The 18,228-nt window shown below is 39.9% G+C and overlaps 1 protein-coding gene across 1 annotated transcript in view; it reads right to left on the reverse strand.

Moving 5' to 3' along the window:
• Positions 1 to 278, reverse strand: part of Plxdc2 (plexin domain containing 2) — a 388,918-nt gene extending 388,640 nt beyond the window's left edge. Inside the window, exon 1 of the mRNA XM_042685982.1 lies at positions 48 to 278. Coding sequence (XP_042541916.1) covers positions 48 to 159 — 112 coding nt within the window. The 5' untranslated portion in view covers positions 160 to 278. The remainder of the gene's footprint in view (positions 1 to 47) is intronic.
• Positions 279 to 18,228: the final 17,950 nt, after the last annotated feature.

Here is an 18,228-nt window from a genome sequence, read left to right on the forward strand (position 1 = left end):
GCGATCCACACAAATCCATCCCCGAGCGCCAAGTGCGCGGTACTCACCCCCGATCCGCTCTCCCGACGCCCCTCCGGCCAGCTGCAAGCGGTCGCCGAAGAAGTGACAAAGTAACACAACTCCCGCGGCGGCCAGCTCGGCCCTCAGGAACCGCGCCATGCTGCTGCCGCGACCTCCCTCCCGGGCCCCTCCAAGTCCTTTCCCGGCGTCCTGAGTGAGCTCTCGGGAGCGGGAGGGCGAGGGGGGAATCCCGGGGAGGATGGGGGCGACTTGGCTGAGCTCCGGGGACAGGCGTCGCTCGTTGGGATCTGAAGGCTTTGGTTTAAAAAAAAAAAAATACAGATTTCCCTGGGACTTCACCCGAGGGAGGCGCGCCGAGCTGCCGGGGAAGGCGAGGCAGAGCGCGGCCGAGTGCTCCCCGGACCTCCGCGGCTCTTCTTCTTCTTCTCCGCTCGCCCCCCCAGCTCACCCCCCGCCCCCGGCCAAACAACAACCTCGGCAGGGAGGAAAAGGCCCCTGGCAGCCCCGGGATCACAAACTCTGCGTTCCGCACGGGCAGACCTCCCTCTCCGCCCCCCGGGTGTCCGCAGACGGTGACTCCCGAGTGCCCGGGATCCGAGCCACTGGTTCCAAAACAGATCTGACTCCACCAGCCGACGGCCGGTGCCTCGTCCGAATCCCAGCAGCCAGAGCCCGCCCGGGGAACTTTCCCCGTTGTGGGATGGCCCCGGACCGAGGTTCGGGTTTGGCGAGGGAAAAAAAAAAAAAAAAGGGAGGGTGGGAGCTGGCGAAACCCCTCCGACAAGTTTTTCTTCTTTGCTTCGCCCCACGCCGGGCGCGCGTCCGGGGCGTCCTGGCTGCGCACCGGGGCGGGGGCGAGGAGAGCCGAGCCCGAGGAAGGTTTGGGGTGGCCGCAGGCTGAGGTCCGAAGGCAGGAAAGAGAACACGATCCAAAGAAACAACACAAGAGGGAGAGCTGGTCAGGCTGAAGCGGTGCTTCCTCCCAAGCACCCCCCTTTCCCAGCTGAACCCCAAGTTTGGTGGCGGTGGAGGCGCCGCCGCGGCCGCCCCGCTCCCCCGCGCTCCCCGGAGCTCCACACTTCGGGAGGGAAGGCGCCTCGCGATTCGCCAGCGCCGCCGCGGCACCCTCCCTCCCCTTCGGTCCCCCCCCCACCCTCCCCCTCGCTCGCTCGCTCGCTCCTCCAGGCTTCTCCCACCTTCCTTCCCCCAGAGCCGCCGCCAGCACCGACCTGTCCAATGGCTTGCGCGCTCTTCCTCGCGGCTGAGCTGAGAAGTCGCAGACTGAACCAAGCCGGGGAGCCCAGCCGGGCTGGGGGAAGGAGGGAGGGGATGCGGGCGTGGGGGGAGTGCGAGGGCAAGCCGGGCTCCGTGCGCCCCAGGAACGCCTGGACACCCCGTCCACACACACACACACACACACACACACACACACACACACACACACATTCACACTCGGCGAGCCACGATCCCCAGGAGGAGGACAACCCCGGGCGGCACCTCCGCGCCTCCAGGACGCCATCTGCGCGCCAGAGCCGCGCTCCCGCCGCACCCGCGCCCACCTGGCTCCTCGCCCCTCCCGCGTGCCGGTCGGCGGGGCCGTGGCCGGCGGTGCCCAGCGCCGGGGAATGGAGTGTGTGTGTGGGGGGGGGGGGGGAACAGCACGCCAGCGGGGGGCTTTCCGGGCGCCAATGGGTTAACTACAGATCTCTCTTTCGGTCTCTTCCGGGAGAGTTCTATCTGGATGTGACTGGGGTGTGAAGAAAGCAAAGCCAAGCTGCCGAAGACCCCCTAGACCCGCGCCCGGGGTGCTGGCCGGCGGCCGGGGCAGCGAGGTCCCCCCCCCCCCCCCCCGCCGCCAACCCCCCCTTCCCGGGGCTCGGGGGAGTGAAAGCCAGAGTTTAAAGGAACAGGAGGCCCAGGGAATGTCCTCCGCGGGGACTTGAACAGGCTTCGGCTAGCTTGTTTGTGTTTTGATTTGGGGGGGGAGTGATTGTTTTGGGGTGTTTTTTATTTGTGGGGTTTTTTTTCCCTCCAGCTCGCGGGTCTGCTTTAGTGTTAACCCATTCGGGACCTCTCTTCCGTGGAGATCTTCTTTTGTAAATAGTTAACCTTATTGGAAAGGAGGAAATACAAAGGAAAGGAGCAAAGCATGAATGGTTAAAAAGAAAAAAAAAAATGCATGCTCCCCACGCCAGCCAGCAGCCAGGCTGGGCTGGAATTTCAATTTCCCAACAATGAGCAATTTACTCCATCTGTAAACCTCAGCTCCTCGCTCATCCAGGGGAAAAGCGACACTGAGATCCTTACAAAGTCATAGCAAGAGCTCAGATGAGTTAATATCGTATGCTTAATTTTTCTTTTTCTTTCTTTCTTCTTTTTTTTTCTTTTTGTATTTCCTAACAAGAAGGACATGCCTTTGTATCTCTTGGAGAGAAAAGAGACCTAAATTGAATAATTCATCTGCTCCTGTTCTAGGTTCAAAAGTTCTTTAGACTATTCTTATCCCATTCCAGGCTCTCAAGTATGTGCATGCACCAGATAATAAATCGCCTTTGCCAATATGCTACCCAAAGAAAGCCTCTGTCATAGGACACAAGCTAATAAGTTAGCTTTTTCACTCATATGATGCTCACTTTGCTCTTTATTTTAAAGCAATATTTATTTGTAAACACTTCAGGTACGTCAAAACTACACATTGTATTACGTAAAGACCCTTGATCAATCTTGAGGTCAACCAGTAGTATTTGAGTTTATGTCATGTTATATATGAATTGGAATAACCTAGAATACTTACCTGTTTATCACAAAGTTTGGACAAAGAGTCTTCTAATCAAAACGTGGCTCACACCCACCAGTGAGGCCACTACTCCCAGAATGCTGGTGGAAAGCTCCCTCAAACCACTTTCTATAATGTACAACATTATTGAGAATATAGCAATAACCATCTCAGGACAAGACCTCTTCCTTAACGTGGGGTAGTTCCTGCCTTTACAGCAGGGAAAGTCCTCTGCTGTCTCTGGGAAGTGACAAATCACTACCTCATCTGCTAACATTTTCTTCCTTTTCCTCCTTCATTATCATATATGCAAATTAGCAGTGTTCGCTTTCTATATTGTTATCAGTGAAGCTTTGCCCTCCTGATCTTGGCTAGATAGACATATATGCATATGTGATATATAAATGTCTTCCTATCTTCTATCTCTATCTATTTGACCTATATATTTCCATCTATCTCTACTGCTATATTTATATCTCTATATTTTTAGAAATATAAATTCATATATATGGAAATATAAACATAAAGATAGATATGGAAGTATATGACCCCGAACTGAAAGGATACCAAATGGTAACTCAGAGATAGCCTGAGTAGAATTGTACATTTTGGTCTATCTCACTTACCTATTTGAATTGCATGGTTTTGTTCCTGTCTTAATTATACTATGAAGAGCTGCACACACAGATAGACCTGAAGTATGGGAAGGAATTCAAGTAAGCAGAATTCAGCCTTGTGCAATGGTCGGTCAAGTACTCAAAACTAAGTAAGAATTGAGTTGCTAGGCTTTGCCTTAAATATGGACTGATAACTTATTGGTGAATATGTAGTTGGCCTTTACATTCTAGCAAATATCAAATAAAAGATTATATAGGACATTATGTTCAAAATGAAATGGAAAGAATTGATTACTCATCTAATTCTGGCTAATTGAAAGTGGTGTTCTTTGTGGCCTAAATTGTTGGGTCAGCCATAAGCATTTCACCACAGTGGAAGTATCCGTTTCACTTTCATAGTGACAAATTTGAGACGTCTTTGTGGAAAACATTTCATCATCTTCTTTCTGACATGGGAGATATATATTCTAATAAGTAGAGTTTGTTGCTTTTTAAATACAGGAAAGGAATAGGTGGTTTGTTTTTGTTCAGTGCCTTAATTTGAGCTAATTTTCTAAGAAACAAATGAGTTAGCAATTATAAATGAGGAGTATGTACTTTTTGTGCAAGGAAAGGATTAGGAATTACAATCATATATCAGAACCATTCTTACCACAGAAATTGTGTGTGTGTGTGTGTGTCTATTGTTACTGGGATTTGAACTCAGGGCCACACGTTCTCACTTGCATTTTTTGCTTTTTGGTGTGTGTGTGTGTGTGTGTGTGTGTGTGTGTGTGTTTGCTCAAGGCTAGCACTTTATACTTGAGCTATACCTCTGATTCCAGCATTTTGGTGTTTGATTAGATATCAGAGGCTCCTGGACTCTTTGGCCTGGTTTGGCTTTGAACCAGAGTTCTCAGATCTCAGCCTCCTGATTACAGGATGACAGGTGTGAGCCACCAGCCCCAGGCTCATTACTAAAGAACTTTGAACAGACAGTAGACCTGGGCTGGTATCTCTACAGCTTTCAAGCCTGTTTGCCAACCCTTATTTTCAGAGAGATTTTTTTTTATTCATCCTACTAACTTCTTATCTGTATAAAGGTGATTGTGATTAGCCCTCTCATCCCACCTCCAACTCTATCAATGTTGTTTCCTGCTTGCTCTCCTGAATTAACCCTGCTGGCTTTGGAGGGGGGAGGTATGGAGTGCACAACAAAACATCATCAACAACAAACAAATGTTATATAGACTGAGTAGTATGTTGGATTCATTGTTGTTTTTGTTTTTTGTTTTGTCAGTCATGGGACCTGAACTCTGGGCCTGAGTGCTGTCCCTCAGCTCTTCAGCTCAGGGCTAGCGCTCTACCACTTGAGCCACAGCGCCACTTCTGGCTTTTTTCTGCTTATGCAGTGCTGAGGAATCGAACCCAGGGCCTCATGCATACAAGGCAAGCACTCTACCACTGAGCCACCTTCCCAGCCCTATTGTATGTTTTGAAGTGATTATTTCAAGAAATTATTTTGTCCACTTTAACAAGATGTTTTGAAAGTTTCTGTGATTGCAATTTGATGAAGAGCAATAGCTACTAGTGTGTTGCTTAGATTCAGCCCTCAGGTGACAGATACCTGTATGTCCATTTCTTACCTCTTCCCCTGTTGTAGGGTGTTGTAGGGCCAGTTTCTCATATACTTACAAGACTCACTTACTCATCTTGGCATATCTACCCTCAGAGTCAACCAAGGTATTTATCTTATTGTTGACAGATATTTCAGCTTTTTGTTCTTTGTAGTTTCAAGAAGAAAAATCTTATGAATAGGGTAGTTGAGGATCAAATAAGCTTTTAAAGAATTTACCTATTAGCTAACATCTCACTTTATTATGAGAACATATAACATGCAGAAATACTTATGGCATTTAGTATCAGTGTTATATAGAAAACTCTATTAGACATATTTATACTAAGTTATAATGGCACATATAGCTATGTTTTTCAATCTTAATAGGTTAAAGCTTTTGTTGATAAGTAAATGTACAAAATGAGCAATTGAAGGTAGTAGAAAAGAAATTAATAAAAAGGAATTGCTCACTATTAGCTTACATCCTCATCCTCATCATTTTGGTTACAATGGGGTTTGAACTCAGGGCCTTGTCCCTTGTTACCACTTGAGCCACGCTCTCAACCCAGTCAATTTGAAGAGGCCAGAAAGAAGTGTTTCAAAATGATTGAACTCAAAGATAAGCTAACTCTTGCACTTGGGGGGAAATCAGGAGATGGGGCAAGCATACTGCAAGCTCTGAAGGAATTAAGAAAGAAATAAACACATTAAGAGAATGCACTGTACATAACGTAGTTATGGGTTTTGTGGAAAAGGGCTGAAATGGTGAATGACTTTGTTGTCCAGATTTTTCTGAACGGATGAGAATATCTGAACCACAGGAAGTATATTTCTCAAGCATTAGCCCCAGGGGCTAACAGGGTATTGGATGGACCTTCCAGGGTACTTGCTCTAAGACACATGAGCAGCAAGCAGCTGCTGGAATTCCACCCCATGGCTGGTACTAGGAGCTGAATCTTGATTCTCTTTGTCCTGAATTTCCTCTCTTGGATTGTCATCTGTAGGAAATTTTCAACGAGATGGAATTCACATGGATTAAGAGACACCCTTTAAAAGTACACAAACCAGTGAATTTTAATATACCCATAGCAAGGCAAACCAGAACTGTCATATAATTCCAGAACATTTTCATCATTCCCTACTCAGAATGCCCTGATTTACTTTCTATCTCTATGCATTTGCTTATCCTGGATGTGTCATATGAAGCATGCAAGATGTGGCCTTTTGTGTGGATATTCTGCCACATGTCATAATGTTTTCAAGGTTCAGTTACGTTGAGGCATGTATGGGTGTTTGACTCTTTTTTAATTTCCAAATGATATCCCATTGAATGGGCATACAATATAAAATTATAGATAGAAATGAATGTATGTCAATTGTTGAACACTTGGGTTATTCTCATTTGGAGAGATTATGAATAATGAAAATGAAGAGCTCAATTTAAAAAAGGATTATGCATTACCTTTTGTTGATATTATTATTATTAATTATTTATCATTATTGTTATGTTGGTTGTAAACTCATATGGCCTTTTCTCTTGCTGTGGGGGGGTGGGGGTGTGCACGCACATGTGCAGGCACCAGATTGGATGAAGGACCTTCATCCTGGAGTGGTTTTTTAACTAGATTGCTTCTCTACAAATGTAGTTCTTAAAGCCATCATTTTGAATATAGGTGCCTTTTGTTTTAGTATGTTGTTTAATTACTCTAGAGCTTCAAGTACAATGTTAAATAGATACATTCAGAGTGGACATTCCTGCTTTTTTTTTTTTTTTTGGTCGATAGTGGGACCTGAACTCTGGGCCTGGGTACTGTCCCTCAGCTCTTCAGCTCAAGGCTAGTGCTCTACAACTTGAGCTACAGCACCACTTCCAGCCTTTTCTGCTTATGTGGTGCTCAGTAATCGAACCCAAGGCCTCATGCATGCAAGGCAAGCACTCTACCATTGAGCCACCTTCTCCGTCCATTTCCTGCTTTTTTAATCTTAGAAAATTTTAGTTTTTAACCACTTAGCATATTAGCTCTGGATTTTTTTTATTGACATTCTTTTTCAGGTCATGCAAGGTTTCTTCTATTCTAGTTTATTCAGTATTTTAGTTCTAAGTGCTACCGGGATTTTGTAAATTATTCTTCTGTATCCTCTGATATGATTCTGTATTTATTATTCTTTCTTCTGTTGGTATGGAATATTACTTTGATTGATTGTTTTGTTGAATTAACCTTGTATGTATGAAATAAGTTATATTTGGTCATGCAATCTAACTCTTTGTCCAGTATCTTTTTATCTATTTCCATACACAATATTATTTGGTATTTTTCTTTTCTTTTAATGTTTTGTGTTTCATTAACAGAGTAAGACAGACTAGAATGAGGAGAATAGTTTTCTTCTCTTGCATTTTTTTTTGGAAGAATTTGAATAATTGAGGCTAAATTCTCTTTGATCTTTCCATAGAGAATCTATGTGGGTATAGGTTGTTTTCTGTGTAATGAGAAATGTTTTTTATTTGTTTAGCTTTGTTTTTGTGACGGTCCTAGGGTGAGCTTGAACTCATATTCTGGATGCTGTCCCAGAGCTATTTTCCTAATGGCTAATGCTCTTCCAATTGAAACCAAGCTACACTTCAGGCATTTTGATGATAAATTGGAGATAAAGTTTCCTTCCTGGGCTTGCTTTGAGCTGCAATATTCAGATCTCAACTAGTATTACAAGCAGCAATGAGCCACTGGCACCCAGCAGGGGATTTTTTTTTTAATTAAATTGTCTCTATTTATGATCAGATTATTAAAACTTTGCTACTTTTAATCTTTTGATATTTTGTATCTTTCTAGAAATGTGTACCTATTATTCTATAAGTTGCTCACATAAATTGTTCATAGTATATCTGTTTTTTTCTTTTGCAAGATATAATAATCTCTATAATGTATAATCATATTTTTCATTTCCTATATTAATAACTATGGTGTTCTCTCTTTTTCTATGGTTCATTTAAGGTAAAGTTTTGTTGAATTTATTGGTTATTCAAAAAACTTCTGGTTTTTAACATTTCTCAATTGTTTTTCTAATTTTTATTTCATTTATCTCTATTAAAGCCTCCATTCTCTGATTCTTTTTAGTTAGATTACACTTTTCTAGTTTCTTGCTGTGGAAAGTTAGGTTATTGATTTTTGATCTCTGTTTCTCTAAGGTAGGTATTTATACCTATAATTTTTTTCTCTGAGTGTGTTTTTGCTGCAGATCATAAGTTCTGGTATAATTTGTTTTCATTTTCATTTTCATCCATTTTCTTAAGTTCCAAAAGTATCTTCTTTTTCTTTTATTGCCAGTCCTGGGGCTTGAACTCGGGGCCTGGGCACTGTCCCTGACCTTCTTTGATCAAGGTTAGCACTCTATCACTTGAGCTACAATACTACTTCTAGCTTTTTCTCTATTTATGTGGTGCTAAAGAATCAAACCAGGGCTTCATGCATGCTAGGCAAGCACTTTACCACTATGCTTCATTCCCAGCCCAAATACTTTCAATGTTATTGTGATCTTAGCTTTCAGGATATTTTACTATTGGTTTTTGTTAAGCTGAAAGTTTTCTTGGAAATCATTTTTTAAAAATATTTTCTGAAAAAAGAATATTTTCTGGAGGGGAAGGGGAAACAAAGGAGGAGGCAACAATGCTTGATAAGAAATGTACTCATTACCTTACCCATGTAATTGTAACCCCTCTGTATGGTATTTTCACAATAAAAAATATTTTCTAAGTTGTTTTGTGATTTCTTCTTTGATTTATTGGCTATGTAGTAATATATTATTTAATTTCCACATGATAGTCAATACTTCACATTTCTTTCTTTTATAAATGTTTTACTTCATTCCATTGTGTCCAGAGGATACCTTGTATGATGTCAGTTGGTTTACATTTGTCAATACTTGTTCTATTGCCTAAGATATACTCTAAGCTGTAGTAAACTCAGTGTACACTGGAGAGGAGCATAATTCCCTGTCATTCTATAGAAGATTTACACATATGCAGAATGTTTTATAGCTGTTTGGGCTACAGGGCTTATCCTTATATGCAAGATTTCTTGTTCTACTTGATCTTCTCTCTACTTTTCTCTATCCACTACCATGAGATTTTAAAATCTTCAAATATTATTATTCATATTTTGTTCCTTTTTCTCCCCTTCAATGCTGTCAACTTTTGCTTCATTTATTTTGTGTCCTGTTGTGAGATGAGGTACATATATGTTTATTATTGTCAAATCGTTCTGTAATTGTCAAGGTATCTATTATTCTACCACCATTATTACTGCTCTTATTTTTTATAACAATTTTTGTTTGAAAGTCCTTTTTTCTACTTTTTATTTTTTTATTATTTGTCGGTTGTGGGGCATGAACTCTAGGCCTGATCTCTGTGCTGTCTCTCAGCTCTTCAGCTCAAGGCTAGCACTCTAGCACTTGAGCCACAGCACCACTCCTGTTTTTTTTCTGCTTATGTGGTGCTCAGGAAAGAAACCCAGGGACTCATGCATGCGAGGCAAGCACTCTACCACTGAGCCACCTTCCCAGCCCTGTAAAAGTCCTTTTATGTCAGATGGTAGTATAGCCTCTTGAGTTCTCTGAATTACCATTGAGAAGGTGTGCCATTTTTTTTTTAATTGTGAGAATACCATACAGAGGAGTTACAATTACATGGGCAAGATAACGAGTACATTTCTTATCAAGCATTGTTGCCTCCTCTTTGTTTCCCCTTTCCATCCCTTCCCATACTCCCTCCCACCCCCTACCCGGTCCTCCTCCCACCCCCCACCAAAGTTGTAAAGTTCGTTTTTCGACATGAGGACTTGTACATCTCATTGTTGTAATGGGTCCACCAGTATTTCTAGTTAAAAGATTTTTTTTTCCCTTCCCCTCCACAAATTATACCAACATCAAATACAGTGAAAGCAGGAGTTATACCGTGGGGGAGGGACATACAATGCAACAAAGAAATCATCTTATAAATATGTTAGAAACAATCGCATGAAAGAAAAAGCATTTGAATACTTATCTTGAGGTTCATTTCACCTAACATCAACTTATCTGACCTTTTCTGCTTGACTCAGACATATACTAGTTATTGCAAATAAGGGAAACCATGAGACCTATGTTTCTTTGGGCCTGGCTTACTTCACTTAATAGAATTTTTCCCAAAGTGTGTCATTTTGTGTCCTTTAATTTTTATTTACTTCTGTCATTAAGTCAAAATCTTGTCTGTTATTCTGTCATGTAGATGAGCTTTTAAGAATTCTTTCCTATTCCATCCTGTAATGTTTTCAGAGTGTTTGCTTTGACTCTGAGGTCTTTGTTCCATTTGGAGTTGATTCTGGTGCAAGGTGATATATAAGGATCCAGCTTTAGTTTTCTACAAGTAGTTAACCAGTTTTGCCAGCATCATTCACTGAAGAAGCTGTCTTTCTTCCATTCTATTTTTTTTGCTCCTTATCGAAGATTGGGTGGCTATAGGTCTGTGGGTTCATTTCTGGGTTTTTAATTCTATTCCATTGGTCTTGGGGTCTGTTCTTGTGCCAGTACCAAGCTCTTTTGATTACTATGGTTTTGAGCCCCAAGATAAGGACTCAAATGTATTTTCTTTCTTGCGATTGTTTCTAACATATTTATAAGATGATATCTTTGTTATTTTGTATGTCCCTCCTGCACAGTATAACCCCTGTTTTCACTGTATTTGATGTTGGTATAATTTGTGGAGGGGAAGGGAAAAAACAAATTGTTTAAGTAGGGATACAGATGCACCCATTGCAACAATGAGATGTACAAGACGTTATGTCCAAAAACGAACTTTACAACTTCAGGGGGGGGGGATATAAGGGGGAAGGGGGTGATAGGAAGGGATGGGAAGGGGAAACAAAGGAGGAGGCAACAATGCTTGGTAAGAAATGTACTCATTACCTTGCCCATGTAATTATAACCCCTCTGTATGGTATTTTCACAATTAAAAAAAAAGAATTATTTCCCAGTAATATTGACTTTTAATTGGAGAGTTTAATTCATTTATTTTTTTTTTAATTTTTATTGTGAAAATATTGTACAGAGGGGTACAATTACATGGGCAAGGTAATGAGTACATTTCTTATCAAGCATTGTTGCCTCCACCTTTGTTTCCCCTTCCCTTCCCTTCCCTTCCTATTCCCCCCCACCCCAAAGTTGTAAAGTTCGTTTTTGGACATAATGTCTTGTACATCTCATTGTTGCAATGGGTTCACCTATATCCTTATTTAAACGATTTGTTTTTTCCCTTCCCCTCCACAAATTATACCAACATCAAATACAATGAAAGCAGGGGTTATACCATGGGGGGAGGGACATACAAAGCAACAAAGAAATCATCTTGTAAATATGTTAGAAACAATAGCAAGAAAGAAAAAACATATATTAGGGTTCATTTTGCCTAACATCAACTTATCTGACCTTTTCTGCTTGACTCAGACATATACTAGTTATTGCAAATTAGGGAAACCATGGGACTTATGTTTCTTTGGGCCTGGCTTACATCACTTAATAGAATTTTTTCCAAGTCTTTCCATTTCCTAACAAATGGGGCAATGTCATTCTTTCTGATGGAGGCATAGAATTCCATTGCGTATATATACCACATTTTCTTGATCCATTCATCTACTGAGGGGCATCTGGGTTGGTTCCATATCTTAGCTATGGTAAATAATGCTGCAATATACATAGTTGTGCTGGTAGCTTTAGTGTGGTCTTGTTTGTAAACATTTGGGTAAATGCCCAAAAGTGGAATTGCTGGGTCATAGGGGTGCTCTATGTGGAGTCTTTTGAGGAACCTCCATACTACTTTCCAAAGTGGTTGAAGAAGTTTACACTCCCACCAACAATGCAGTAAGGTCCCCTTCTGTCCACATCCCCTCCAGCATCTGTTGTTATTAGAGTTTTTGATTATAGCCATTCTAACTGGGGTGAGGTGGTATCTCAATGTTTTTTGATTTGTATTTCTTTTATGGCTAAGGAGGTTGAACATTTCTTCATGTGTCTATTGGTCATCCTTCTTAATATAATTACTGGTAAGATAAAACTTTTGCAATTTGACTTTTTTCTTTCATGTCATTTTTGTTCTAACAGCCCTTACTTAACATTGCTTATGATATACTTTTCAGAATATAATTTTGATTCTTTACTCTTTTACTTTATATTTGAAACTGTTTGCACAATAATCAAGTTACTTTCTGATTATGGTTATTAAAATATAGTTTCCTGGATGTTGTCTTGAAATGGGGAGGCTGTGTCGAGCTGGTGCCATCTTGGCCACATGGTGGATATGGAATTGGGTTTAACTGGTGCCATCTTGTCTTCATTATAGAAAAAGGTGTGAAGTCCCACTTCCCAGGTGATGGTTGTGCCTGACTTCCTAGAGGCAAGGGCAGGGACTTAGAGGATAGGTTACTGGACCTGTCAGTCCTGTGCCTTGAACTTGGGAGACTCTCCAGTCTCCTGTGCCCCCTGCCCCCTGACTCCGACACTTTTTAGGGGCAGACCAGCTCAGGTGCTACTACATGATGCCTCATGTCTCCTGTGTCTCCTGTCTCCTTGGCTCTCCTCCAGTTACCTTGGTGTACCACTTCAGCTCTCCATTGGAGTTGATCTGGTTTGTTATTGTTTTTCTGCTCTTTCTGTCCTCCCCTGCTCTCATAGCTCAGTTTTCTGACAGTGTTGAGTGTATTTGAGGGGCTGCAGGTCTTTCTGACAGAAGTCTTCCTACAGCCACTGGCTCTCCAATAAAGACTCCCAATTCAACCTCGCAAAATGTGGCTTTTTTGTTTCTTTCAACTGAGTTGCCTTACTGACCTTACAACAGTCTGGGGGACTTCAATTTCTTTATTTTCTTTTATTTCTTTTTTTTAATCGGTTGTGGGGCTGGAGATCTGGGGCTGGGGCAGGGACTTCAATTTCTATCTTCACTTGTAACAATCTAGTTTCAATTAATATCAAATTATTTTCTATGTTATACAAAAATTTAGCTTCTGTCTACCTCTATGTTGGTATCATCACAAATTATCTGTTCCTATATTGCAGATTTATAAGTATTGTCATAGGAAATTGGGTTTTAATCATGTAGAAGGGAAAAGACAAACAAAAGTACATTTATGCTCTTTTCTATTTAACTGTATAACTGCCTATATTCATGCTCTTTTTCTAATTCTGTGGATTAGTGGTTTTATCTGTTTCTCCATGCAAACCCAAAGAACTCTTAATTTCTTTCAGGGGAGGTTTACAAATGAAGTTTTTGTTTATCTGGGGATCACTTATCTTCTCCATTATTGAATGTCAATTTGCAGGTATACACTTCTCAGCTGGAAGGGTTTTATTTATTTTCTTTTCTTCCTGCAAGTCTCCACAGTTTTTGATGAGAAATCAAATGTTAATCTAATTAAGAATTCTTTGTATTTGAAATGTCTCTTCTCAGTACTATTCTTTGTATTTGATATGTCTCTTCTCAGTACTTTCGAAACATTCTGTTAGTTTTTCAACTAAAAGAATTTGGTCAAGATATAATTCTCTGACTTTATCTTAGTTGGAGCCAGTTTAGCTTCGTGAATGTACAAATTAATTATGTTCCTCAAATATGAAGCACTACTTCTTCACATATGTTTTCTGGCTCTATTCACTGTCTTTCATTTTGGAATGCTATAGTATTTAGGGTCTAGCTGATGTATTGTATGTTGTCCCATCATTCGCTGAAATCTATTTTTCTTCCATCTTCCTTCTTTCTGTCTCACACAGTTTCATCTCAATGATGATCTTTTCAGATAGGTTGTTGACCCTCTCTAATGATTTCTTTTCATATCAGTAACTGTACTTTTCAACTCAAATTTTCCCTTTGGTGTCTTTCAAATTATCGTATTAGGAAATCCACGCTCATAACTCTTTTAAATGTTTAAGTAACTTATTTAGGCATGTTTTCCTTTAATGTTTAAGTAACGTATTTAGGCCTGTTTTCCTTTAGGCTTTTGAACATACAAAAATAATTGACATAAGTCTTTCTCTGGTAAACTTAACATCTGAGCTTCCTCAGAGAGTTTCTATCAATTGTTTTATTCCTCTTCACCACAAATCAAATTTTCTTACCTCTTTGGATCTCATAATTTATTTTTGAGAAATGGACATTTAAAATACTATATAATGATTCTGTAAATCAGATAGTCTCCTTTCTCCAGGGTATGTTGTTTCTGCTGCTTGTTTTAGCAGCTGTTGTTTGTTTAGTGACTTTTCAGTGACTACTTTGATATCTGTGTTCTTCTTCACGCCTTGCAACTTTAATCTCTATTTGGTCCCCTAAGGAGCAAGCTATTGATTGAACAGACATATCTATAAATGATTGGTTCAAAAATTCACTCAGTCTTTGCTAAGTCTGTGCACGTTCATTCCTTTCATTCTCAGCATAATAATGCACAACTCTGACTCCAGTTTTATGATCATGCAGAGGTGAGTCTATGGTCTTACAAGGTCTTTCTTTTGAATGCCTTATTCATCCTTCTAGACTTCTATATTCTTAGGAATATATTGGAGTTTTCCAAAGTCTTTTACATATTTCATTTTCCAGTTATCTTTTTCTAAACTTTTTGGTTAATCTATTTCTTGACTCATTGTCAATTCTCACCCAAGGCAGCCACAAACATTAAAAACATGATTGTAGTTGCTTCCAGCAATTCAGCCACCAAAAGAGAGAAGACTCTCAATACTGGAAACACTCCAAATCAGCTGTGGAATCTGAGTCTTCAGGTCAAATAAGGAAAGATCTTTGCAAAACAGTATTTGAAAGAGCTCCAGTTCTGCTCTTCTAATTCCAGCATCTGGCAAGTTACACCAAATGCAGACTTAATTTTTCATGGCTATTGTTGAGCTGGAGATCATGGGATAGAAGCAGAGCATGATAAAAATGCCAGAAATCCTACTGCTCTCATGAGATTCTACCATAAGAAGAAGCATTCTCTAAGTTGCTACAAACCTTTGATTGATTTCCAGATTTCTGCTGAAGATGATCATGATAATTTTTAATAGTTGCTTTTATAGAGAAGCAAAGTTTTGGAGGTCCTTACTAATTCTGATGATGTCATCATTGCATCTTTATTACTATTATTATCATCATTATTATTGGCCGACCTGGGGTTTGAACACAAGGCTTTATGCTTGTTTGCATGGTGTTCTTGCTTGGCTGACACTACCACTTGGCACACCTGTAGAACTCCTGTAACATTTTAAGCAGTAGGAAAATTTTATAAATGAATCTGAAGGAATTATACTATTATAAATCAGAAGATATGTTATGTAAATTTCTAAATATCTGATTTATATTCTCTATTGCTTTGTAGTACTTATATCACACATTTTATAATATATATTATATCCATATTTACATATTTATTATATATCAATTCATATTACATTTATATTTACTTTAATTCTTTTAATATATGCAAGAAATTATAGCATTATTACATTAGCATAATCTACTTATTTGTGTAAGTTTATGAGAGTCAAACATTATATTATCTCTTTCCTATCTTGCATAAAACATTACATTTTACAATAAATACCATAACAAGAAATAATTTTATCTTTAAGTGCAAGAAATTTTGCTATCGTACAATGGAGTTGTGCCAGCTAGTGTTCAGTAGCCTTATATGTAATTTTTAACTAGGTAATTGTTGGACTTTAATTTCTAAAAGACAAACAAGTTACATGCCTGCTCCTTCTGAATTATTAGAAACCATAATAAAAAAATTCAACCTAAACTTACTGACTTTATTTCATCACATGACATCTTATGAAAGGACTTCTGTAAATAAAATAAATCTATGCTATTTTCAGTTCAATTTCAACAAGTAAACAGGTAAAGAGGATAATAAGATTCTGGACAATTCTTTGAAGTGGTGGATTTACCTTAAAAACCTGGTATAGTCACATTAAGGATTCATTAAAGTGTTTATGAGGTCATTGTTCTTTCTATGTGAGTGGATGCTGTTGACTACAGCCCATTCTTTTGTGCTTCTTCAAATCCTGTGTAATTGACTTTCTTCGTGTGACCCCGAGATTCTGTGTTACAGAACTTTCTTGTCATGTTCTCAAATACTTGAGAGGAAGAGCTAAAAAGAAAATGGGGCTCTTGGTGTGGGAATTGTCAGTTCCATTGTTTCTGGACAGTAGTGAGACAGAGCATTGTGGCAGGGGGTGTAGAGGTTGCACACCTCCTGGAGGTTAGAAAGAGAGCTAGACAAGAAGGGACTCAGGATAAGATAATCTGTAAAGGCACATCTCCAGGGACCTACAGCTTCCAATCAGGCCCCATCTGCAGAATTTTCTACCAACTCCTTAAACAGCACCACCAGTAGGGTGCCAAACCTTCTACATACTAGCCTGAGGGGACAATTTATACTCAAATCTTAACAGATTCTTAAATTGTTTTAAATTTTCTTTTTTTTGGGGGGGGGTCCAGTCGTAGGGCTTGAACTCTGGGCCTGGGCGCTGTCCCTCAGCTCTTCAGCTCAAGGCTAACGCTTTACCACTTGAGCCACAGCGCCACTTCCGGCTTTTTTCTTTTTGCTTATGTGGTGCTGAGGAATCAAACCCAGGGCCTCAGACATGCAAGGCAAGTGCTCTACCACTGAGCCACCTTCCCAGCCCCAAATTGTTGTAAATTTTCTAAACCATTTTTATGTGGATATATGCTATGTATATATTACTATATATTATATTTAATATAATATACTATATATGTGTTTCTATATTATGTGTAATATATGTGATTAAATATATTATATACATGTATCAAATAAAATATACTATTTTATGTTACATTACTTGGCCACTTGAAGTATATGGTTTAGTGTCATTAAAGATATTGATGTTAGTCAGGCACTGGTAACTCACTCTTGTAATCCTAGCTACTTGTGAGGTTGAGATCTGGAAGACTGTGATTCAAGGTCAGCCAGAGCAGAAAAGTTTAAGAAACACTTCCTCAGTCCTTAGCAGGGTTCAGTGACTTGTGTCTGTCACCCAAGCTACATGGGAATCTGAGATCGGGAGGATTCCAGGACAACCAAGGCAGATAAGACTGAGACTCCATCAACTTGGATGGAGTCAGGATGCAGTGGCCCACATCTGTCATCCTAGCAATGACCAGAAGTCTAAAAAAGAATGAGGAAAGTGGCTCAGGTATGCACCTGATATAATCATAACAATAATGCTATTGTACAACCAAACCCCTGTACTCCAATCCATATCCGAAGTAAGGCTTTGAACACGTTATGTAATTCTCCCTCCTCATTGCCTCCAGCCTCCGGTAATCATTACTCAATTTCACTTTGTAGGAGACTATTTCAGCTATCTCAAGTAAGTGGCATCAAATAGTATTTGTCCTGTGGGAATCTGACTTGCTTCACTTAGTACAATGTTCTCAAGTCTCATTATACACATTGCATCATTTGTTAGAATTGTACTCACTCTCCATTGTGTATATATATATGTATATATATATATATGTATATACATATATATATATATATATATATATATATATAGGGAGAGAGAGACAGAGACAGAGACAGAGAGGTGGGGGAGGGAGATAGAGATAAAGATATCTATGTATATATGCCATATTTTATTTACACATTTATCCAATAACCAACATTTGTCTAACCTCCTGTTAGAGATTATTTCAATAAAGGAAATGATACATGATTAATCCATATGTTCAGTCAAAAATTGAGGTGCTAATGTAGAAAATGAGGTCAGCCAAGGGAAAACAAAACACTATCTATACATCCCTTAGAATACATGCATTTGCTTGTCTGATAGGAGGATAAGATTGAGTTTTTCATTTTTCTTCTATGCATGTGAATACATTCCAAATGCTTCTTGACAATCATTATTCAACTAAACTTGTTTCATATGAACATACTATGGGTAAAGGTCAATGACTATTCTCCAATTAGGGTTTGTAAATTAAGACCCAGTGTGCAATGTCTGGAAATAACAGCCTCATTAGAAATAGAGGTAGGCATCCTGTTGCTTGCATGGGTTAGCCCAGGAGAAAAAGCTTTCCAATAGGCGTCTATGACTCCAATTCCTTGCTGATTCCATCCTAAGTGCTAGAGATGATAGTTAGAAAGCCTTGGATGCCCAGGCCACAGTGACTAGAATTCACAGTAGCC

Source organism: Dipodomys spectabilis, unplaced genomic scaffold, assembly GCF_019054845.1.
Source record: "Dipodomys spectabilis isolate Male_0828 unplaced genomic scaffold, ASM1905484v1 ptg000096l, whole genome shotgun sequence".
NCBI classification, from domain to species: domain Eukaryota; kingdom Metazoa; phylum Chordata; class Mammalia; order Rodentia; family Heteromyidae; genus Dipodomys; species Dipodomys spectabilis.